Here is a 25826-nt window from a genome sequence, read left to right as displayed (position 1 = left end):
AGATAAAAGATGTGAAAAAAGTTCTGAAAAAAAGATGATATTCTCAACATAAACAGGATATATCCTCTTCTAAAACAAATAAACTATATGTAAACACCTTTAAAATCCCTCCTGGCCAGAGGAAAAACACTTTCACCTGTAAAGGGTTAAGAAGCTAGGATAACCTCGCTGGCACCTGGCCAAAATGACCAATGAGGAGACAAGATACTTTCAAAGCTGGGGGGGGGGCTCTCTCTGCCTGATGTTTTTGCCAGGAACAGAAAAGGAATGGAGTCTTATAACTTAGTAAGTAATCTAGCTAGATATGCGTTAGATTCTGTTTTGTTTAAATAGCTGATAAAATAAACTGTGCTGAATGGAATGTATATTCCTATTTTTGTGTCTTTTTGTAAGGTTTTGCCGAGAGGGATTCTCTATGTTTTGAATCTGATTACCCTGTAAGGTATTTACCAACCTGATTTTACAGGTGTGATTCTTTTACTTTTTTTTCTTCAATTAAAATTCTTCTTCTAAGAACCTGATTGCTTTTTCATTGTTCTTAAGTTCCAAGGGTTTTGGGTCTGTGTTCACTTACGCAAATTGGTGAGGATTTTTATCAAGCCTTCCCCAGGATAGGGGTGCAGGGTTTGGGAGGATTTTGGTGGGGGGAAAGACGTTTTCAAGCGGGCTCTTTCCCTGTTATATATTTGTTAGACGCTTGGTGGTGGCAGCAATAAAGTCCAAGGGCAAAAGATAAAATAGTTTGTACCTTGGGGAAGTTTTAACCTAAGCTGGTAAAAATAAGCTTAGTGGGTTTTCATGCAGGTCCCCACATCGGTACCCTAGAGTTCAGAGTGGGGAAAGAACCTTGACACCATATATACAATAAATGTAAATAAACGACAAGGCATTTAAATACGTAAGTGAACAAAAAAGTCAGAAAGGAAATCCAGACCATGGTTTTAAGAGAATATAAAAGTATTTTCAAATATGAGGATGGGATGCATATGTAAGCTAAGAGGTCTGCTGGTCAGTTTAAATGTTTTTAGTTCCATCACATGTAATTTTCTCCGCACTAGACTTGTGCTTCCCCAAATGTCCATTTTCTGAAGACGCTCTAAGTCTCTACATTCATCAGACTATCATAAATGCCAGACCATTATCTTCAAGGAAAGTTCCCATCTGCTCAGGTATTACTGGAGATCTGACTGGCCTGATCCTCAAGTTTTTAAGGATAGCGCTGTTTCCCTCCATCCCCATTGAAGAGGCTGGCCTGGGCCACTAAATGCAGCAACTCTTGTATTGCTGGTCTGTTATACTATCAAGAGAGTCAGTGATCTGAGTACCAATGATCAATACTCATCTTTCACTGCCTTATCTTAGGTCTTGTGTACAATTAAGTTTTGCCGCTTTAATTATGCTGGTATAGTTAAAGTGGTTAGTTCCCTACCCCAGCGCAGATGCAATTATACTAGTATTAATTATTCTAGTTTGGGAAGTGCCTATCAACCTCCCTTACACCAGAGTAACTGTGTCTACACTAGGGCTTTTACCAGGAAAGCTATGTTAGCAGAAAATTACACCCCTAATAACTTGGTGCAGACCAACCCTTAAAGTGATATGAGTGTGATGAAACAAGCATCAATACAGAATCTTAGAAGATGAGGTCTCTTCCAACCCTAAGGAGGTCATCTAGTCCAACCCTCTGCTCAAAGCAGGACCAACACCAACTAAATCATCCCAGCCAGGGATTTGTCAAGTCAGGCCTTAAAAACCTCTAAGGATGGAGATTCCATCACCTCCCTAAGTAACCCATTCCAGTGCTTCACCACCCTCCTAATGAAATGCTGTTTCCTAATATCCAACCTAGATCTCCCTCACTGCAACTCCCTCATTGCTTCTTGTTCTGTCATCTGCCACCACTGAGAACAGCTTAGCTCCATCCACTTTGGAACCCCACTTCAGGTAGCTGAAGGATGCTATCAAATCTTCATTCATTCTTCTTTTCTGCAGACTAAACAAGCCAGTTCGCTCAGCCTCTCCTGATAAGTCATGTGCCCCAGCCTCCTGATCATTTTCGTTGCCCTCTGCTGAACTCTCTCCAATCTGTCCACATCCTTTCTGTAGTGGGGGGCCCAAAACTGGACGCAATACTCCAGATGTGGCCTCACCAGTGCCGAATAGAGGGAAATAATCACTTCCCTCGATCTGCTGGCAATGCTCCTACTAATGCAGCCCAATATGCCATTAGCCTTCTTGGCAACAACGGCACACTGCTGACTCATATCCAGCTTCTCATCCACTGTAATCGCCAGGTCCTTTTCTGCAGAACTGATGCTGAGCCAGTCGGTCCCCAGCCTGTAGCAGTGCACAGGATTCTTCCTTCCTCAGTGTAGGACTCTGGACTTGTCCTTATTGAACCTCATCAGATTTCTTTTGGCCCAATCCTCCAATTTGTCTAGGTCACTCTGGACTTTATCCCTACCCTCCAATGTATCTACCTCTCCCCCCAGCTTAGTGTCATCAGAGAAGGCACTTTAGATTCTTAAACCTTGGGTTGAGTGATGTAGCTATCTTTAGAAATTTCACATTACTACCTTCTTTGTGTTCTGTCAAATCTGCAGTGAAAGTGTTCTTAAAACGAACATGTGCTGGGGATCATCCAAGACTGCTATAATATGAAATGTATAGCAGAATGTGGGTAAAACAGAGCAGGGGACATACAATTCTCCCCTGAGGAGTTCAGTCACACATTTAATTAATGCATTTTTTTTTTAAACAAGCGTCATCAGCATGTCCTCTGGAATGGTGGCCAAAGCATGAAGGGGCATACAAATGTTTAGCATATCTGGCACATAAATACCGTGCAATGCTGGCTACAAAAGTGCCATGCAAATGCCTACTCTCACTTTCTGGTGACATTGTAAATAAGAAGAGGGCAGCATTATGTCCTGTAAATGTAAACAAACTTGTTTATCTTAGCGATTAGCTGAACAAGAAGTAGGACTGAGTGGACTTGTAGGCTCTGAAGTTTTAATTGTTTTGGTTTTTAGTGCAGTCATGTAACAAAAAAAATCGACATTTGTAAGTTGCATTTTCACGAGAAAGATTGCACTACAGTACTTGTATGAGGTGAATTGAAAATTACTATTTCTTTCGTTTATTATTTTTACAGTGCAAATATTGGTAATAAAAATACACACTTTGATTTCAATTACAATACAGAATGCAATATATATGAAAATGTAGAAAAACATCCAAAATATCTAATAAATTTCAATTGGTTTCTATTGTTTAACAATACAATTAAAACTGTGATTAATTGCAATAAATTTTTTTATTTAATCACGTGAGTTAACTGATTAATCGAGAGCCTTCCTATTAATATAATTGGAATGCAACACGTCAGTCCTCAGACACTTCCCAAACCACCAAACTCACTCTAAAGTTGTTCTGACTTTGATGAGACTTTAATGTTTGCAATAATGTGTAACATAATTAAAACTGAACTCCTCTGAAAAGCATAAATGATAAGTAAGTACTGATACAAAATGAGCAAACAATAGAATGTGTCTACAGCTAAAACAGATACATTTTAAACTAATTTAATCAAGTCTTATGTTACTTAATGAGATATTTACCTCTACAGTGGTTTCAGAGACAACCCTGCTGATTTTGCCTCTTTGCCATTGGTTCAGATCACGTATACGAATAGCACAGTACATATCACTTTCCCACTTCACTTGCTCAAACTTGGAATTTTCATAGATAGCAGCCATCTTTTCCTGTAAACTAACATTAAAAAAACCCATGATATCTAAACCAACTCCTCCCAAGACTAAAGACTTATCCAGTGGTTTGAGGAAGTATTTATCCAATTACTGCTGAAATACTATGTAATAACATTTCAGTAACTTTGTGGCAGGTACATAGTATTGGAAAGGTAGTAACTATGCTCTAACGTTACTATGCTCTCATAACCATGGAATTCTTTTCAGAAAACTCAATCCTTTTATGTAGCAGCATTTCTAATCTATTCCTTCTGATACCTTCTTTTAATTTTCAAGAAGCAATATAGTCCCCCCCATCCCCTTTGGTACCATCAAAAATAGATCTGGAGGGAATCCAAGTAACGTGTATTCAAGAAAAAAGGAAATGGCCAGAAAGGCAGAAAAAAGTGATTGGCACAAAATGGCTTACTTCGTAGACAAACTTTTTTTAAATAGTCAGCAAAAATCTTATACAGCGATCAGTGGATAAGGAAGTTTGCTACATTAATATTATACAGTTGCTTTGAAGTCTTTACTTGAGGGATGTCTGAATTAGGTGAAATGACGGAGCTCAGTAAAAGATATAACCCAATTCATATACTTCTGTGGAATTCTTGAAAAACAAACAACCCAACAACCCGTATTACAGCACATGGACAATAAATATCACTGGTTGTTACTGATACTACTTTAGTAAGATTACTAATGAAAGAACCAGGGAGGACAGTTTGGTTTTTTTTGACAATGTTAAATTTCTCCAACCCCAATCCTTCTTACACTGAAGTCAACTGGAATCGCATTTTTAAAATGGGGGCTAGATCAAGCACTTGTGATGGGGTGTGCTCCCAGCACTGGCACTGCTAGAGATGAATTAGGCCAGGTGGACCCAATCAGCTAATTATGCTTGGAGGCAGCTAATTAGAGAGAAGCTCACCTGTGCAGGACAGTTGGGGCTTCTACAAAAGACAGGAAAGTGGAAGAGGAGGGGGGTGTAGGGAAGGAATTTGGACTCACTTCCCGGGGAAAGGAAGGTGTGTTTGGGAGGCTGTAGAGATAAGTTGCCTAAAGTTACTCCCTGGGAGGAGAGAGTGAAGAGACTGCAAACCCAGAGGAATGGGGAGAACAAGGAGGTATGGAAGCAGCTCAAGGAAAGGCAGGAAGGTGCAGGGAACAGACCTTGGCTGTTGTGTAGAGGGTCCCTGAGATGGAATCCAGAGTGAGGATGGGCCTGAGTTCCCCTGCCAGCCACTGCGGGTGTGTCATAGTGTGGCAGTGAAGCAGAAGACTGCCTGATGCTGCTGGAGAGCAGGAACTTTGATACGCTTCCCCTCCCTCCCCCAAAAGGGAAACCACAGTAGTGACCTTGCTGGACAGCTGAATCACAAAGAAGACAGCTGTAGCTCCCGAGAGCTAGAGAGGGACTGCAGAGGAGAAACTGATGGAGTGTAACCACTGGAAGTGGTGTGACCCTGACCGAGCTAATCCCTGAACCACCAGGAGGCAGCATCATTCAGCAGTGAGGATAGCAAGCTGTCACAGCACTATAAGATGTTTAACTGCATATGTATTTAGTGAAACATTTTATAGTGCAAATCTATTGCTTTCCACACTATGTTTACTGGAGGGAAGGGAGGGGGGTAGGTAAAGAAAATGCAATAGCTTTGAAAACCAGAAACTGAGTACTGCTCCACTGTAAAAGAGTAGTGTTACAGTAATTTGTTTCTTTTTTAATTGATTAGAGTGATAAGATACACTTTAAAGACAACTCATAAGGCTTTAAAAATATTAACTGAAAAATGCTTCTATTTTGCTAGTTCTTACAATACCTTTTCAGTAACCTTTCTGACGACAGCCATTGTACAAAGATCTTATTTGGGGATACCACATGACTGATTCGCACTTGTAGTTCTTTGTTAGAAAGTGATCGTAAATCCTCGTTCTGTAGAGATTTTATGTTTTTAGAGTTTAAAATATCTAATGTTTCGGTTTCAAAAATTTCTTCTAGAGAAGGATCCCATACTTCATTATGCTTTGTAGCACTACCTTTGGTGTATCTGTATGAAAATGAAAAATACAGTTTGAGATGGAGTTTATAGTTCAAAATTTTACTTCCACTCCCAATCTTAATACTAGTTCAGCGGTAAGGTGTGCTACTAAAATTTAGGCAACAGAAAAGGCTAACGCTAAAGGTCTCAGAAAACAAAAACAACCCCCCCAAAACAAGCAAGCAACTCTAGTGTTTCTGTAGGGTTACAGTAAGCCCTTCTGATAGTTTTTGCTTGCTTACTCACATTGTGCAGTAACAATGTTTCTTTGAGATGTGTCCCCCTGTGGGTGCGCCACTGTAGGTGCGTTTGTGTCTCTGAGCCTCCGATCGGAAATTTTAGATAGCCGTGTCCATTCAGCCCGCACACGCTCTCTCCTTGTCTCATGGCTATCTAGTGCTGTGAATGTGAACTACCCTCAGTTCCTCCTCTACCGCAGAGTTCGTTCATGAGAACTCCAAAGTAGAAGGGTGGCTCATGGAGCATCCATATGGACACACATCTCAAAGAAGCATTGTTATTGTACAAGGTGAGTAACTCTTTCTTCTTCGAGTAGTGTCCCTGTGAGTGTTCCACTGTAGGTGACTCCCTAGCAGTACTCCAGATGGAGCGTTGTGGCTTCAGAGTCAAGTTTATTACTGATGTCAATACTGTGGATCTGAAGACAGCACTGGAAGCTGAGTATGAGTAACAGAATAATATTCTGTGAAAGTATAAGCAGGGCAGCAATTTGGATGTCTGCATATTTCTGTGATGGGGACATTTTAAATAAATGCTACAGAGGTGGAAATGGATCTCTTGGAGTGTGTTTGGACTCCAGATGGAGGTTGCAGATTACAAGGATGAAATCCATTTTGAGAGTCTGAGTTGGTATTAGCAAAAACAATGAGGAGTCCTTGTGGCATCTTAGAGACTAACGAATTTATTTGGGCATATAACCCACGAAAGCTTATGCCCAAATAAATTTGTTAGTCTCTAAGGTGCCACAAGGACTCCTCGTTGTTTTTGCTGATACAGACTAACACGGCCACCCCTCTGAAACCTTTGAGTTGATATTGCGGATCCCTTGGTTCTGTCTGCAATTGAGAGGAACAGTCTAGGAGATTTTCTGAAGTACTTTGTTCTGTCCAAATAGAATTATAAAGCTTTCCTGACATCAAGAGTATGTAATATTACTTCTCTGTCATGGTGAGGCTTTGGGAAGAAGGTGGGGAAGTGAGTAAGTTGATTCGTATGGAAGGACAAGATTACTTTGGGGAGGAACTCTGGGAGCAGTCTCAGTGTGACCTTGTCTTTAAAGAAAATTGTGAAGGGAGGGTGTGCCGTTAGTACTCCTATTTCACCACTAGGAATGCTGTCTTCATGGACAGATACATAAGCGAGCATGTGGCCATGGGCTCAAAAGTTGCCTTTGTTAAGCCTCTGTTAGATTAAGATCCCATGGTTGTGGGGGACATCTGATTTGTGGGTAGAGATTACTCACACGCTTGAGGAATCTCTTTGTTATCCGGTGGGTAAATACTGAATATTCCTCTATTTACTGGTAGAAGGCCATTATGGCCATAAGGTGTACTTTTAGTGAGCTGAGAGATAGTACCATCTTCTTGAGTTCTAGGATGTAGTCTAGTATTAATGGGAGAGAAGGGGATGCCAGGGTAATTTGTTTCAAATTACACCAGATTTGGAATCTTTCCCACTTTTGTACGTAAGTGTGATGATTTTACTGATTTTCTACTATGTAACAGCACCACTTTCACCGCCTCAGAGCAGGAGTTTTCTATGCATTAGAACCATCGAGGAGTCAAGCTTTGAGTCGGAGAACCTGTAGTGTCAGATGATGGATCTGTCTGGTGTTCTGAGAGAGGTGGTGAGGAAGGGAGGTGATAGAATCTCCTTCCTTAGAGGTTTTTAAGGTCAGGCTTCACAAAGCCCTGGCTGGGATGATTTAACTGGGAATTGGTCCTGCTTCGAGCAAGGGGTTGGACTAGATGACCTTCTGGGGTCCCTTCCAACCCTGATATTCTAAGGGGCTGAAAAGTAACTGGTGGGCACTTTGCTAGCTTTGTTAGGAATGAGTACCATATTTGGTACCTCGGCCATGTGGGAACTCTCTCTTGGCATGGGGCTGAAGATGGAGCTTCCCTCTGCTTGTTGATGTAAAAGATTGAGGCAGTGTCGTCTTTCAAGACCCGCACCATCTTGCCTGAGATCTGGGGAAGGAACACCTGGCAAGCCGAACATAATGCTCTGAGTTCTTCCTTGGACCAGAAGCCGAGCCCTGAGACTGTCGAGCTGGGCTCCCCACCTAGGTCTGATGCATCCGAAACCAGGCTTACTGACTGATATGGTGTGGCAAAGGGTACCCCCTTTTATTACAGAATGCGGGTCACTCCACCAAATCAGTGGAGCCAGGGCGGCCAGTGGAACAGTGAGTACTGAGTCCAATTTGTGTCTGCCTGGAGAGAAGGCCAACATCAGACACAACTGTAGGGGTCTGAGGCATAGCCACGTGTACTATACCGCATAGGTACATGCTGCCATGTGACCCAACAGTTTGAGGCAAACCTGGGCAGTTGTAAGCAGGTGGGCTGTGACCTGGGCAATCAGGTCCAACATAGTTTGGAATCCGGCCTCTGGTAAATAGGACTTGGCGGAGTTGAGCACTGTCCCGATGAACTTTACTCTCTAAACTGGGACCAAAGTTGACTTTTGCTCATTTATTAACAAACCCAGCGCCTGAAAGGTGGCCCGCACTATGCCAATGCTGTGCTGAACTTGAGCCTGCGAGCGGCCCTTGATCAGCCAGTTGTCGAGATACAGGTAGACTTGTACGCCTCAAAGTCTGAGAAAGGCTGCAAGCACCACATACACTTTGTGAAAACATGTGGGGTTGCAGGCAGGCCAAAGGGAAGCGTGGTGAATTGGCAGTGGCTTTGACCCACCACAAACTTGAGGAATCTCCTGTGTCCATGGAAGATGGAGATGTGGAAATAAGTATCTTTCAAATTGTTAGAAGGGTCCCTGAAGAGGGACAGGGGAGGGGGCTGGAAAGGAGGGGTGGATGAAAACTGGAGGGTGTAACCAGCTGTTATAGTGCTGAGCACTGAACGGTCCAATATCATGTAAGACCATGCTGGGCGGAAGGGCAACAGGTGATTCAAAACAAACGGGGAGATGGATCCGGAATCAAGACTGGTATGCCTGCCTGGCCCCACCGGAGTATCTATGGGAGCTGAGTGTGAAGCTGAGGCAGAAGGTAAGGTAGGACAACATTTACAACTCTTTCCTTTCTTTTGTACGACTCCTGCCTGGAAGGCACTAGAAATCTGGATGCTGCTGAGGCCTAAAATGCTTCCTGGAGGCTGGGGTCATGTAAAGACCCAGGGAGCAAAGTGTGGCCCTCAAGTCTTTGAGGTCGTGAAGCTTGGAATCCGTCTGTTCAAAGAACAGGGAAGTACTCTCGAAGGGGAGGTCCCTGGACAGATTGTTGCACTTTGTGAGAGACGCCAGATGACTGGAGCCATGAACAATGCCTCTTAGTGACCACTGACAGCATTGTTCTGGCAGTAGAGTTTGCTGCATCCAGAGCTGCCTGGAAGGACATCCTGGCCATCCATCTTGCTTTCTTCCAGGATGGCCATGAACTCCTGCCTCAATTCCTGAGGCAGGGAATCCTTAAAATTTGGCCACAGAGTCTCACAGCTTAAAACTGTACCTTCACAACAGGGCCTGCTAGATAGAGATTTGTAACTGGAGGCTGCCCGTCGAATAAACCTTGCAGCCGAACCGGTCCAGTCTCTTAGCCTCTTTATTTTTGAGACTAGAACTTGACTTGCCTGTCTGTCCTACCCATTTGCAGCTGACACCACCAGGGACCCCAGGGTGTGTGTGGTGGGGGGAATGCGAGTTCAGATACTCAAAACCACTGGCTGGTATGTAGTACTACTTCTACGCCCTTTTTGAGGTAGGGAGCAGAGATAAAGGGGTCCTGCCATAGTGCCTTGGCAGCTCTCAACACCGCATCATTAACTGGCAGAGCCACTGTGGAGAGCGCCGCTGCAGCCAGGATATTAACTAGGCTGTGCGCAGACTCTTTCAGCTCCTCCACTTCCCAGCCCCAAGTTTGTGGCAACCTGCTTCAAGAGCTCTTTATGGGCCCTGAAGTTATCCGGTGGAAACGGGTTACTAAGGTCTGAGACTGCCTGACAAGGAGATGACAAGGAAGAGACCTGCGCCGGAGGAGGGGCTGCTGCTTCTTCCTTCACCTGCACCACTTCCATTGGGGCCACTTCTGGGACCTCGGTATCGGGGTCAGTACTGGAGTCAAGATCCGGTGCTGGATGGGAGAAAAAACCTGGCTCACCTCTTGGACACTACTGAGTATGAAGAGTGAGAAGGGGGCCCTGGTACTGGGGGAAACCCCCACGGGTTCCAATACTGCCACTGCATTGGCTGGTGGCCAAGCGGCGGTTCTGGGGCCGGTACCAAAGTCCTGTGCATAAGTTGGGTACCAGTACTTCTTCAGTGGGGCAAAGGATTCCTTTTTGGACTCCGAGGAGTATTCTTCCCTCTGAGACCATCGAGGCGCTGTAACTGCTTCCGCCTCCAGGCAGTGCCAGGGAACCAGTAACAGATGACGGGCCTGGGACCATGGAGGATTTTCCTCCAGACGGTGCCGTGATGGTCAGTGCCATGATGGAGCTCACTGCCCCGTGATCCCTTCTTTCCCCAGTAGCCCTGGCTAGAGGGGAGTCTTGGGGGGTGGGCGGGATCAGGAGAGACATCAGAACCTTTGCTGCCTGGAAAGCCTCTGGAGTCAAAGGGGCCCATGGGCACGAAGTCCCACGACTGCTCCTGGGAGTTGGAGGTGGGTCCTGGACTGGACTTGGTGCTTTAGTAGGAGTTGCCAGAGCCAACAGGGGTTCTGGGAATGATGAGTGCTCCGGCAGGGGTCTCACTGTGCTAGTCACTCCCCACTTTGCCTTCTTCGGCACTGGGGATGCCCTCTCATGGTATGCTGTTTCTTATATTTCTTTCTTAGCAAAAGCGATGGAGAATGATGCTGGAAAAAGCATAGCGCTGGTAGAGTGCTTTGCATGGAAGCCAAAGTCCTTGGTGCCAATTCGAAGCAGCTTCGCTCTGAGTATTGTCTGAGGGCTGCCTCCATCAGTAAGGCCTTCAGACGAATATCTCTATCTTTTTGAGTGCGTGATCTGAAGTCCCTGCAGATCTGGCACTTCTTCTTAATGTGAATTTCCCCGAAGCACCTTTGACAGCTAGAGTATGGGTATCTCACTGCCATGGGCTTGCCAAAGGAGGCACACGTTTTGAACCCTGGGGCATGCCCAGCCCGTACGATGAAAGTCCCTCGACGAAAGGAACCACTATTCACACTATATACACTAACATCAAGAACTATATATACTAACTACAAAAACTATACAATATACTACAAAATCCAAACCACTGGGAAAGAAGACTTGCAAGAGCAAGAAGGACTGTTCCAAGCAACTGTCACGGGCAGTAACAAGGAACTAAGAGGGTGTGGAACTGGTGGCACCCCTTATACCACCACATACACAGGCAGCTCCAGGGGGTGCTAGAGCTGGTCCTACAGATACAGTTATGGGAAAAATCTCTGGCAACTGCACACAGCATGCACATATCTAGCATGGAATGGACATAAGCAAGCACTCAAAGAAGTTAACTGCACTATTCACAGTATATAAAATTAAATGTATGCCTAAGTGTTTGAAGAATCCAGGTGAGAGTTTCTCCCAAGGACCAAATCCGGGTGGATAAAAAACAATGACTTTTAAAAATACATTTAAAAAATCTGATTTTTTTATTTAAATCTGATTTTTTTGATAAAATGCTTTGAGGAAAAAAACCTATCTATAGATAGTTTTAATTAAGATACATTATAGCTCAAAGATATCTCATCATGGAATAGGGATTATAAATTCTAATTCTATAGTATGAGACAATATAGTCATTTAATTTTAAGAACAGTTTTGTAAATGAGTTCCAATAATTCACAGATTAGGGAGCCAAATTTATAGGGTTCCAGGGGCTTCTGTATGATTATTTAGGTTAATCTCTTTCTATCTACCCAATGGGACTCAGTGCTCAGTCTAGAAGATACCATCAGAGATGCTTAGAGCTTTGCCGTTCTCAAACTGTGGATTTGTGTCTCCAGAGAAAACATGCTTGTTAACAGCAAAAATGTTTTTAAAATAAATAAAATGAATTAATGAATATATAGAGAGAGGTGAGAAATAAGAAGACCTCAACCCTATTCTCCCTCTGCAAATCTATGTACACTTACCTCTCCCTAAAAGTGCAAAGTTTCAAAAAGTTCAACGAATTGAAGATTGTTGGGGGTGGACTAGATCTGGAAAAGCAGAAGTCTGGAGATAAATGTGAGAAGGGAGGGACAGGCAGTAGAAGAAAAAGTGAAATTGTTTGAGCAGCATATTCCAGAAGTCTTGAGGTCTTTCTGAGTGTAGCCTTCATTGATTTGAGATCTACCATACCATTCTCTCACTAGAAGGGAAAACCTATAATGGCAGCAGGCTGTAAAAGAGATCCAGTTTGGGAATATTTTAATGAAGTTCCTCTACCTGTGGGTAAGACAGGCATGCGTGCAAAATGCAAACAGTGCAACAAAGAAATGCAAGGCCTGGTTACCGAATGAAACAACATCACGAGAAGTGTTCCTTCTCAGGAGGAAGCTGCGTTGAAGATGAAAGGAACGTGTCTGAACATGCAGGATCTTCAGGTTGGTAAACTTTTTTATTTCATACTTCTTTCTTAAGGACTGCCTGCTTTCCTTCTGGAATATTCTTGAATTCTCATGTTTGAGCAAAAAAGATACTTGTTACTCTATAGTACTATCATTTTAGATGCAGTTGTGATAAAAAATAAATAGCGGAAATAGGCAGATCATCTTTTTACAATTTCACCTTTAAAATAGTACTGAGTGTCAGTGAATGCAATGAGTAATACTAAATGAGCAGTATGTTAAAAATAATTAAATAACTGCATTTATTTATTTTGTTTAGGAGAATCCATCCTCAACATACAGGATTCTGAAGACTATCCGCCTTCAAGACCACAATCATTTTCTATAGTTTCAGAGTTATCTGCCGATGACAGTGTTTCAGTCACATTGTGTATGTCACAGAGCCACAGTATCACCTGCAGTAATAAATAAATAAATCTCTGTCGTCCAGAAACAACCATAGATAAATTGGTGATAAGAACCAGCAGATTACAAAAAGAGGTAATTGATGAAAAAATTGCCCGATATGTTTATGCAATGAACTCTCCTTTCCATATGATTGAGAACCCACACTTCATTAACATGGTTGAGTCATTAGGACCAGGATACAGTCCACCCAACAGAGCAGATGTCACAGGCAAATTGCTGGATAAAAGTGTATGAAAGAGAAATTGAGCAGTGTGCAAAAAGGTCTAGAGGGTAAAATTATTAACCGGAATCTTGATGGGTGGAGCAATGTCCACAATGATGCTGTTGTATGTGCTTGTGTGACAACAGAAAAAGGGAATGTTTTCCTTACAGAAACAACTGATACATCAGGAAATGCACACAGAGCAGAATACTTACAAGTAGCAATTAGTAAAAGCTATAACAAACTTTGGGGAAAAAATTCAAATGTCTTGTATGCAGCTTGGTCACAGACAATGCTGCAAATGTATCCAAGATGAGAAGAAATTATTTAGAAGACAGTAGAGAGAGTCCCAAGCTAACAACATACAGTTGCACTGCTCATTTGATGCACCTCCCAGCCAAAGACTTCAGTGTTCCACAAATAAAGGCTAATGTTGTTGAAATTGAAAAATACTTCTGTAACAACCACTTTGCAGCAGCTGCTCTGAAAAAAGTGGGAGGAACCAAGCTAACGCTCTCCTCACAAGACATGCGGTGGAACTCAGTAGTGAACTGTTTTGAGCATTATATCAAGAACTGGCCTAATCTGATGACAGTTTGTGAACGAAATTGTGAAAAAATAGATAGCACTGTCACAGCCAAAGTTCTCAACATTGGGCTTAAGAGAAATGTTGAACACATGTTGAGTACCCTGAAGCCTATTTCTGTAGCCTTCAACAAAATGCAGGGAAATAGCTGTTTTATTTCTGACGCTGTTGAAATCTGGAAGGAACTGAGTGAGATCTTAAAAAGACATATGCAATGACAGAGTTAAATTACAAGAGTTAAAAAAACGAATGGGACAAGCACTATCGCCAGCTCATTTTCTTGCAAATATTCTCAATACTCTGTATCAGGGTCAAACCTTAACTGCTGCTGAAGAAGAGGAGTTGCCTATGACATGGACATCCAGTAATCATCCCTCCATAATGCCAACTATAATAAACTTCAGAGCTAAGGGTGAACCATTCAAGAAATATATGTTTGCTAATGATGTTTTCAAGAAAGTCCCACCAGTGAACTGGTGGAAGTCACTTATGCACTTGGATTCAGTGAATCTCACTTTTAACAGCAGTAGCTTCTTCTGCAGGTGCAGAAAGAATATTTTCTTCCTTTGGACTAATTCATTCCAAATTGAGAAACTGTTTGGGACCTGAAAAAGCAGGAAAGCTTGTTTTTCTTTTCCACATTATGAACAAACAGGAAAATGAAGGTGAAGACGACTGAGTTAGCTGAGGAAGCCAATATTTTAAGTTTCTCATGTTGACCTGGCTGACACAGTCGATTTAATTTTTTTTTAAATTTCATTTAACTGTTTTAGTTAAAAATAATTTTAACAAAAACAAACCTGATTTTAAAAAAACTTGAATGTTTAAATTCAAAAATTCATATGCTTGTTTTGTTAAGATATTATAGGTTTGCTGTTGAAGAAAAAAATCCAGAATACATAACATTGTTGTTTTAGTTAAATAAAACAATTGAAATGTCTGTCTGGCGATGTTCTCCTCCTAATACAGCATGGCAAGAAAATCCTCCAAATATTAATGATTAACCTGCTGAACTGGAGATAGTTCACCTCCCAATGACTTCATAAATGTCTGCTTCAATTACCTTTAGTAAATGAAATAACCAAACAATCATTCATTTTCTGATATAGCTGTAAAACTAATCTGAAAAGTTTTCAAAATAAATCATTTAAAAATGCATAGTGTGTACCTTCTAAAAATGAAACCTACATCTATCTCTGAGTTGTGAAGAATATGTATTAAGGTTATAACAACCAACAAGAAGGTATTCTGTCCAAATGAACTTGTAACATAGTTTTAGTTATAGAGGAAACAAACTTCTATCAGCTATCTTGCTATAGTCAGTATTGTATTTAAAATTTGGGTGTATTTGGATAATTTAATGGTCAGTTTGCACCATTCACCACTTTTTTTATTACATACATTTATCTTCACTAATGGAAATTCCAGTCAGAATGGAAAAATTATGACAAATGAGCTGCATAAATAATAGGTTACAGTTAATAAGGTTTATATATACGAGGGAAACAATGCCAGCTAAAAAGAGACAAAAATCAAGTGAAAAATTCAAATGGAAAAGGAGGGAAGAAAAAATGGCCATATTGCTATCTTGCTTTTTGGTAGGTAATTGTGACACTGAGCAAGGGTTAGTGACCAGCAGGCTAAGTGACCTAAAAATCAACCTTTAGGGACATAAGAAAATTATTGAAATGGTAAACAGGGCCATTTCTTGTAAATAGCTAACGAAGTCATGTTAGATAGACTAGAGCTTTGAAATGTAAACCTATATTGTTAGAGAATTAGAAGTAAATACAAATTGTATTTGTCTGTGTTTACCTATATCTGTTAGAAGTTAACAATGTGATCTCATTAGTTTGTAGATGACAAACTTCTGTTCCTGTCTGTTACTATATTCTATTGATTCAGGGATTAAAAGGGAATATTAGCAATTAGATTAAATGTGTGATGTTATATCATCATTGTCTTTATTTCTCTTTCAAGTTTGTAGTAAACTATCAATAAACAGCTTGAATGTTAATTACCATATGCTAATGAGTGCACTTAGGAAATAGGGATTTTACTTCAAAGCAACAATGTGCATTACCTATTCTTCATTGAAGGAATGCTTGCTGTGTTATCTGCTGTCAAGAGGCTATTAGCACACTAGAGAACTATAAAAGGAAGCTTCAGGACTGATCCTTACCACCACAGATCTCATTAACCTTTGTCAAGGGAAGTTCAAACTGTGAGACTGAGGTCTCCAGGTACCTTGGATTATCCCTGCTAATTCTCATGGAAGAATCTGAACAAACTCTACACATGGATTGCCTATTGGACTATAACTTTTAAATTGATTCCAGAAAGACTTTCATAACTCAGCAACCTCGCCATCTCTCCAATGAAACTGACATAAAAACTTTATTCATTTCTGTATGTATAATAATCTTTAACCACAGTACTCTTTTTTTTTTAATCTTAGATTAGTTAATAAGAATTGGCTGTAAGCGTGTATTTGGTTAAGATCTGAAATATTCATTGAACTGATGGGTAACGTGTCTGATCTCATGGGACTGGTACAACTTTATACATGGTGAATAAGTTTTTAAGTAATCCTCACCATATTTGAGTTGGCTGTCTGGGTGGGAACCCAGGACTGGATTGCTTAAGGACAGCTGTATTTTTCGTTTCTTGGTAATCAGTAAGGTATTATAGAAGCTGTTTGATTACTGGCTTGGTGAATCTAATTATTAGAATAAACCACCAGTTCTGGGGATCGTCTGCCCCATTCTTTCAAGTTTGCCCTGAGTGAGCAGTCTCAGTTTGGCCCCTCCAGCAACCATGGTCACAGTAATACAATACAATTTCATATGTAGCTTCACAGCAAATTCCAGGAGCATGTCCACTTGCTGAACTACAGCAGCAGTAAATAGTCAAATGGCGAAAAAATAAATAACTTTGTTGTGTGAAGTTAAATTAATTCCATTTAGGTGCCTAACTTATGTAACACAAATTAACAAATTTGGCCAATATACAGAAAATGTTTACTCTACTATGATCTATAGATACACTTATGCCCTGGCAGATGACAATCCATCTAGTCACTTCCCCAAGAAGTAACTAAAATGACTATTTCTATTAGAAAACATTTTTGTTTAGTGGCTTTCTTATAAATTATTTGTTTTTACCAAGAAAACTGAGACTTTGTAACATATTTAAATTATCTTAATTCAATTAGCATTTAAGACTAGGATGAAACACCTATATAGTTAACGTTTACCTCCAATACCTTAACCTGCTATTTTTCGTCTAGTTAAAGACTACTCAAAAACACTCATCAAAAAGTATAAATCTCTAGCTGTTGCATTTTTGCTTAACAATAGTGTTTTATTAACATATAGACAATGTCATCAATGTCAGCTGGAAAATCCAGACTCAGACAATTCCAATCCCCCCCCGCACCACATACACAATGGTAGATTATAAATAGAATACTTGCCCTAGCACATAAGATGCTAGCTCTTCTTTAACTAGCTGACTGTTGAGACTAGAGGATCTCTTTCCAAGAACATCTGGGGAGTCAAAGAGTTCAACCGATAGAACATTATCTTGTGATACACCTCCAAAACAGATAAAGATAAAGCTTAATTTAAAAAGTGTCCAGTAACGACAACACTGAGAAAGTTTGTAGTCTGAGGGGTGAGAGAGGGTGTACAGGTGGGTAGAGGCAGATAGAACATTGAAAAATGTAAATCTACCAAGGTCTGATCTGCAAAATAAAAACCACATCCAGTTTTAACGCAAATTCTTTAGACAGTCCCAACTTTACACCCATATCCATTAAAGATTTTTTTTGGTGGCTTCTACAACATTATGACCTAACAGCTAACTATTGCTCAAAGCTTCATTTATTAGGCAGTTTCCACATTAATTTTTTTGGTACTGACTTATATAAGAATTCCCATCTCACATAAAGTTACACTTTACCAAAAACAATAATGGGAAAAATCCCACGGAACAGACATGATTTGAAATTCAGCAGCACATAGTATTGGCCTGTTTCAGAGGAGCAGATCACCCAAACCTCCTCCTGTGGATAGCGAAAGCCATGAATAATAAGCATCTCTGAAATTAAACCCTACACATTAACGCAAACCAGTGTTTACACCACTTAACACTCACATTGCCCACATGGAACTGAAGACATAAATGGTGTTGTAATTTGGCTTTCAAGTCTATAAAGTTTCATTGCAATTACATTACATTTGGAAACTCTCAGCCAATCACGTTACTTACTGCAAATATGAATGTTCTTATTTTTTTAGGTTTCAGAGTAACAGCCATGTTAGTCTGTATCCGCAAAACGAAAAGGAGTACTTGTGGCTCCTTCGAGACTAACAAATTTATTTGAGCATAAGCTTTCGTAAGCTACAGCTCACTTCATCGGATGCAAAGCTTATGCTCAAATAAATTTGTTAGTCTCGAAGGTGCCACGAGTACTCCTTTTCTTTTTGCTTATTTTTTTAAGGTCAGGTTTTTAAGGTCAGGCTTAACAAAGCCCTGGCTGGGATGATTTAATTGGGGATTGGTTCTACTTTGAGCCGGGGGTTGGACTAGATGACCTCCTGAGGTCCCTTCCAACCCTGATATTCTATGATTCTTTGGTAAAAGGGCAGATCTATCAGCAAACTTGAGGGGGAGTAATTATAATAGAGTGGATTTCTCTCATTTAACATATGAAAGTATTTACTTTATTTGATATGCGATGATCTGAATATGCACAATGATTATTTATAATTATTTAACAATATTAGTTATGTAATAGACACACTACTGATAACTTACTAATGACTGAGCACAGCATAAATTTAGCTTGAGTCATTTCTTCAAATCTTTCCTTTGCTTCCCTACTCCATTCATTTCCTCCTTTATAGGATTCAATATGAGCCAGCTTGCTCCTGATGGCCTAAGTAATAAATCAAATTAGATACCTGTTATCACATATCCTCAGTATGCATTTAGGGCCAAATCCTTGTCATAAAAGGGAGCAGGGTGGCATAAGGAACCCGCTTACTGCCCAGTGTGGGCTAAACATATCATGGGCTTCAGTGAAAGGAGAAAGGCTGCCACTGGGAGGTTAGCACCCCTCATTCTGCACAGGTGGGTAAACAATGGGTACAACTTTCACCTCATTGTGTAGATTTAAATGGAATTAGTGGGCTGAGTCAAAGATAGTGCAGTGATAGGGTCACGGCGAAACACTAACAAATTAGCCATTCTTTGGATTTTTGAGTACAGAGATCTTGGCCTGCATAGTCTTATGGCAAACATGCTAGAAAATTCATGCCAAAGGCTGGAGAGTTCGGAAACCTATTAAATAGGATGTGCAAAAGAAAAAGGATAAAAAAGGCATTTTGAAATTGAATGATTATGCAAAACAATCAAAACTTATCAAGTCTCTTTTACAGAGAGATATCGTTAGTCTCTCTTATTTTGTCAAACAATCCTTCTTAGCAGAGAGAAAAAGTATTAGTTCTGTTGCTGAATTTTGAACTGACCCTGTGAGTTGGTGTTTACTTTTCCAGCTTTGGACAAGACAGTGTGTGGGGCCGGTGGGGGAAGAGGGGGAGAGAAGGAGGGGACAGAAGAGATACAACAGTAAAGCTGGGGGGAGAAAGGACAGTTACAATTACATTTTTTGTAACTGGTGCTCTTCCAGATGTGCTGCTTATGTCTATTCCATTCTAGGTGTGTGAGCTCGCTACATGCACCAGTGTCGGAAGTTTTTCCTCTCAGTAGTATCCGTAGGGGATTGGCTCTGGCAATCTCTGGAGTGGCGCACATACGCTGCAGTGTAAGGGGCGCCGCCGGCTCCTCCCACCCTCAGTTTCTTCTTGATGGGAACTCCGACAGTGGGGAAGGAAGGCAGGTCATGGAATAGACATAAGCAACACATCTCAAAGAATACCAGTTACAAAAAAAGGTAACTGTCTTTTCTTCTTAAAGTGCTTGCTCATGTCCATTGCATTCTAGGTGACTCCCAAGCAGTACCACCAGAGACAGGGAGGAGTTCATGGATGTATAGACTGCAACACAGCCCTGCTGAACCCAGCGTCATCTCTGGCCTGCTGGGTGATGGCATAATGCATGGTAAACGTGTGCACTGAAGACCATGTCATGGCCCTCCAGATGTCCTGGATAGGGACATGGGCTAGGGAGGCCGCCAAGGATGCTTGCACTCTGGTCGAGTGGTCTTTCACAATCGACGGTGGCTGGGTCTGAGCCAGCTCATAGCAGGTATGCATGTCAGGAGGTGATCCAGTTTGAGATAGTCTGAGAGGACACAGGAAGGCCTTTCATTCTTTCCTCTGTTGCTACGAAAAGCTGACTCAATCTGTGGAATGACTTGATGCACTCCAGATAGAAAGCCAGTACACATCAAACATCCAACATGTGTAGCCGCCTTTCCTCGCTAGAGGAGTGCAACTTGGGGCAGAACACCGAGAAGATGTCCTGGTTGACGAGGAAGGAGGACACTACCTTGGGCAGAAAGGTCAGATGGGGCCGCACTTGTACCTTGTCTTTGTAAAAGATGGCGTATGGTGGCTCCGATGTGAGGGCCCTCAGTTCAGAGACCCTCCTCACTGAGATAATGGCCACCAGAAAAGCCACCTTCCACTAGAGATGAGAGAGGGAGCATGAGGCCAAAGGCTCAAAGGGTTGGGCCAGTGAGCCTCGAGAGGACCAGGTTGAGATCCCATTGGGGAACCGGGTCTCTGATCGGCAGAAAGAGCCTTTCCAGGCCCTTCAGGAACCTGATCATCACGTCATGTGAAAACACTGATCGATTTTGAATATGCAGGTGGAACACAGATATGGCCACCAAGAGGACCTTGATAGAGGAGAAAGCGAGGCCCTGATTCTTCAACTGGAGCAGGTAATCCAGGATGGACTGGGGAGATGACTGGGTTGGACAGATACCCCGCTCCGCCGCCCAGCAGGAGAACCGCTTCCATTTAGCCAGGTAAGTAGCTCTAGTTGAAGGCTTCCTACTTTCCAAGAGAATCTGCTGCGCTAGATTGGAGCAGGCCTGCCCCTCTGGCTTTAGCCACACAGCAGCTAAACAGTGAGGTGAAGCGGGGTGAGGTTCAGGTGCAGGAGTTGACCATGGTCCTGGGACAGGAGATCCAGGCATTCAGGCAGTGGCCACATGGTGGCTACAGCTAGGTCCATGAGTGTGCCTTACCAGTGTTGGCGAGGCCACGCTGGGGCGACCATGACTTTGTCCCTCTTGATCTTTGACAGGACTCTGCTGATAAGAGGGTGTAGTAAGAAGAGGGCCTGAAACATAAGTCCATGTATCAGAGCCTGGTAAGAGGCCTGAGCTAAAGTAGTCAAAACTTTGCTGATACAGTATAAAGCGAAGTTAAGCTGAGAGCAAGAGGCAGGCTCTGCTCACAGAATCTGGCAAGAACAGGGCTGATATTGCAGAAACACATATTCCTAGGAGATGCGAGGCACAAAGCACTCACAGAGGCACATTCCAGAAGGGTGGTACCAGAACACCTCGATACCAGTACATTCCCCAAAAATAATAGGAACATGCTGGCCCATCTTAAGGATAAGGTCAGGATGACAGCATGATGAATAGAAATGTTTTGATTAAACCAACATGTACAAGGCAATGGGTGGCACCCTGACATGTCAGGGTCAATACATAATTTGTTTGTATCTGTGTATTAAGATGTACCTCAGGAGGAGTGTCTTTGGCCAGCCTAGAGAGCAGTTGGAAGTCCTGCCACTGACTGAGCTGCATTTATTGTCACAGGCATACATGTCTTAGTATCTTCGTAGAGCCTGCCAGGTGCTATTTCTGTGCTGTGTCGACAATAAACCTGGCCGGGCGCCTTCGCACCTGAACGGATTTTGTGGTCATTGCATGGTTCGCTCAAGGTCTGCAGTGCCACCTATCTGCGCAGAGGTGGAACACCACACAGGGAGAACACACACTCAGCCAAACATTTGACAACAGAGGGATCGGTGGGAAAGCATACAGCAGATCCTCTGCCCATGACAGGAGAAACACGTCTGAAAGGGTGCACTCGCATAGACCCTGCAGGGAGCAGAAACACCCACATTTCTTGTTCTGTTTGGTGGCGAACAGGTCCACTCGGGGAGCCCCCCACCTACGGAAGATAATCCGGGCAACCTTGAGATGGAGCACCCACTCAAGGTGAGACAAAAGGACCTGCTGAGGTGGTCTGCCAGTATGTTGTGAAAGCCACGGAGATGCGCTGCCTTCATATGGATTCTGTGCTGGATACAGAAATCCCACAGATGGACGGCTTCCTGACAAAGAGCCGATGATCACACTCCCTTGTCTGTTCACACAGAACATGAAGGTTGTGTTGTCTGTCAGGACTTGCAGCACTTGACCAGACAGCTGGGGAGAGGAAGACCCCGCAAGCTAGGGGGATGGCCCTGAGCTTTTTGACGTGTATGTGCAGCACATGTTCCTCCAGGGACCAAGTTCCCTGGGTCTGCATTGTCCCAAGATGTGCCCCCCATCCGAGGTCTGAGGCATCCGATATCAGCGAGACCCCAGGCAGAGGATTTGCAAATGGCACTCCTGCCATCACCCCCTTTGGGTTGGACCACCACTTTAAGGAAGCGAGTATGCTGCTCGGGATCCCAACCACCTTGTCCAGGTGATCGCTGGACGGGGAGTAGGCCTTTGCCAGCCACAGCTGGAGGGGATGCATTTTGAGCCTTGCTTGGTGGACCACATAGGTACACGCTTCCATGTGGCCTAGAAGTCTGATACAGATTTTGACTGTGGTGATCTGGTGCATGAAGAGGTCGGTAATTAGCTTGGACATCGAGTCAAACCTGTCCTGCGGAAGAAACATCCCAGCATTGGTAGAGTCTAGCACTGCACCAATTAACTCTATCCTCTGGACTGGGACAAACGTGGACTTTTGCTTGTTTATCAACAGGCCCAGAGTTGGGCACGAGTCCTGCAGCACTTTGACATTGAACTGGACTTGGAGCAGCCCTTGATGAGCCAGTCATCGAGATACAGGTAGATCTGGATACCCTGAAGTCTGAGGTAAGTGGCCACCACAGACATGCATTTGGTAAACACCCTTGGCGACGTTCCAAGGCCAAAGGGAAGTACCATAAACTGGTAGGGAGCGGTCCCCACCAGAAAACATCTGTGCCCTGGGAATATTTATATATGAAAATAGGCATCCTTCAAATCGAGAGTGGGATACCAGTCTCCCAGATCCATGGAAGGGACGATGGAGGCCAGGGAGACCATGCAAAACTTCAACTTCTTGAGATATGTGTTGAGGTCCCACAGGTCCAGAATGGGGCGGAGACTGCCTTTGGCCTTCGGAATGAGAAAATACCAGGAACAGAAAGAACCCCTTTCCCTTTCAATGCACAGGTACTTCCTCCACTGCTCTGACTTGTATAAGGGCCTGTACCTCCTGTCTGAGCAGCTGCTGGTGAGAAGGGTCCGGCAGAGGAACAGGGAAGGGCAGTGGGAGGGAAGATAAAAATAAACTGCAGAGTATACCCCACTGCCACCGTGCTGAGGACCCACCAGTCTGTAGTTATTGTGGTCCAAGCGGGGAGGAAAAAAGAAAGGTGGTTGGCAAAACAAAGAGGAGGAGGATCCAGCTTGAAGTCTGGGATGTCGCCTTCGGGCACACCTTCAAAATGCCCGCTTGTTCCCTTGAGGGAAGTAGGATGAGCCTGGCTGTGAGGTTGAGCCTGTCTGGTGGCCATGGTGGCGCATGTAGCCCTTGGTCTTCTTATGATAGGGTTCTGATCTCACCTGACTGGCAGATCTATGAGGTCGCTGTGGCTTGAACCTCTTTCTAGCAGGGGCTGGCATGTAGAGGCCAAGGGACTAAAGGGTAGTCCTAGAGTCCTTTAGCCTATGTAATTTTGTGTCCGTTTGCTCCACCAACAGGGCAAGGTTGTCAAAAGGGAGGTCCTGTAGTGAGAGTTGGGCTTCTGTGGCCAGCCCAGAAGCCATCAGCCACGATGCCCGTCTCATCGCCACCACCGTGACCAGGGACTTCGTGGCCGAGTCCGCTGCATCTGACGTGGCCTGGAAGGAGGTCCTCGCCACCATTTCCCTCCCCCTACCCCCAAGGACAGCCAGGAACTCCTAGCTTTGAGCAGGGGATTGTACTAGATGACCTCCTGAGGTGTCTTCCAACCCTAATATTCTGTGATTTTAACTCTGTCTTGGACTCCTCGGGCAGCATGTCTGTGAACTTGGTGATAGACTGCCAAACATTAAAATCATATCTGCCAAGGAGGGCCTAGTGGTTAGCCACTGTGACCTGGAGGCTGGCAGATTAATAAACCTTCCTCCCAAACAAATCAAGCCTCTTGCCATCTTTATTCTTGGGAGTAGGGCCGGGTTGTCCCTGCCTGTGTCTCTCATTGACCGCAGATACGAGGGAATTTGGGGCAGGGTAAGTGTACAAATATTCAGATCCCGTAGCAGGGACATAGTACTTCCTCTCCGCCTGCCCAGAAATGGGCAGGAGGGAGGAAGGGGTTTGCCAGAGGGCTTTGACCAGCTTTGCCATCCCCTCATATACAGGAAGTGCCACCCTGGTTGGGGCTACCGTGGCCAGGATGTCGAACAGGCCATTGGAGGGTTCCGCTAACTTCTCTGCCTGTAAGCCCAGACTTGCTGCCACCACCCTCTTAAACAGCTTCTGGCATGCCACAGCTTCATCCATAAAAATTGACTGGGATGGTCCTGCCACTGCCTCATCGGGCAATGACGATAATGAGGCGGGGGGAAGGGTGGGTGAGACTTCCACCTCTGGATTAGCCTCCGCCCCAGTAGGAGGCTCCTGGGCACCGCACTCTAACCCCATGTCCGATGCCAGGGGAGGGTGGGAGATGGTCGCTGATCTCCTGTCTGACGCGCCTGACACAGGGCACTGGACTAGAGTCCCCAGTGCCCATGGAAGCCCCATGGGTTCCAGAACTGCCATGGGGGAGACCACTGACCCTGGGGCCAAGCACCGGCTGGCAATACCAGAGTAACTCCTCCGTGCTTGGCTGAGAGCGACTGGTTCAAAGGGCCTGATGCCTCTTCCTCTTCATCCAAAGAGAGTGAGCGACGCCCCGGGGACCACCGTGTTGCTGATGAGGCTTCGGAGTTGTCCTCCTGATGGCTTCCATGCCGCTCACTACAGGAGGACCAGTACCGGGTATCAGAGTCTCGACAACAGCTGCTCCGACGCCAGCGGTGGAGCTCGGCCGATCGACGGCAGGGATCCAGCAATCGACGCCTAGAGCACCTCGAGCAGTACCGAGGGTCTGGCGATCGGGAATGAGATGGTGACGAGCGACACCTAGATGAAGTCAGTTGGCACCGCAGACGCGTTGATGTCCCCCTCGATGCCAGGGATCTGCAGCGTTGTGGCTCCACTGGGGACCTGTGCCCTGGGGAGCAATGTCTCCTGTCTGGAGACCGGTGTGTCTCAATCCCGTACTGGTTTATGGGCAAGCAGTGCCATCCCACGGGGAACCAGTACCATAAGTCCTCCCACGAGTGATGCCGGGATCTCCAGTCAGCATGGGCAGGTTGGAAGCACGTCCCCAGGGATCGACGCTTCAATGTCGACCACCTGGGTGTCAGGGAGCGATGCCACACCGACGGGGACCGCGGTGCAGGTTCCAGCGCTGGCTTCCCCTTAGAGACAGCCAGGTCAGAGCGAGGTATTGGTGGCACCAGCAAAGAATGCCTTTGGCCGCATGAAAGGCCACCAGGGTTTATGGGACTTCCAAGAACTTAGGACCTCTTCCACTAGATGGAGTGGGCAGTGGGTCCATTGGAGGGCTGGAGGGTCTGGCTGGGGGTGTCTATGCTCGACTGGGGACTGGAGAGCTGCTGTCCCTCAGGGTCTGTGCTCCTCTGCAGCCTTCGCCCTCACCCTGCGTGGAGCTGGGAGTGCCCTCTGTCCTGGTGTTTCTCAGGCTCTTTCACCGGTACCGGCGACTGGGACCAGCATTG

At 44.1% G+C, this 25826-nt stretch overlaps 1 protein-coding gene across 4 annotated transcripts in view; it reads right to left on the bottom strand.

Annotated features, from left to right (window-relative positions):
- The window catches only part of RNF17 (ring finger protein 17), a 203371-nt gene that overhangs the window by 74716 nt on the left and 102829 nt on the right, over positions 1–25826 (bottom strand). For 3 of the 4 annotated variants that reach the window (XM_084633486.1, XM_084633488.1, XM_084633489.1), the window contains 4 exons: positions 18617–18737; positions 17271–17391; positions 5576–5803; positions 3621–3771 (listed from right to left, as the gene is read on the bottom strand). In XM_084633486.1, coding sequence (XP_084489612.1) covers positions 3621–3771; positions 5576–5803; positions 17271–17391; positions 18617–18737 — 621 coding nt within the window. The remainder of the gene's footprint in view (positions 1–3620; positions 3772–5575; positions 5804–17270; positions 17392–18616; positions 18738–25826) is intronic. The other variant, XM_084633487.1, reaches the window with a different exon arrangement.

The sequence above is a fragment of the Lepidochelys olivacea genome (genome assembly GCF_965140295.1).
Source record: "Lepidochelys olivacea isolate rLepOli2 genome assembly, chromosome: 1".
In the NCBI taxonomy this organism is placed as follows: Eukaryota; Metazoa; Chordata; order Testudines; family Cheloniidae; genus Lepidochelys; species Lepidochelys olivacea.
The sequence above is the reverse complement of the archived record's forward strand: the minus strand, read 5'-3'. Positions and strand labels throughout refer to the sequence as shown.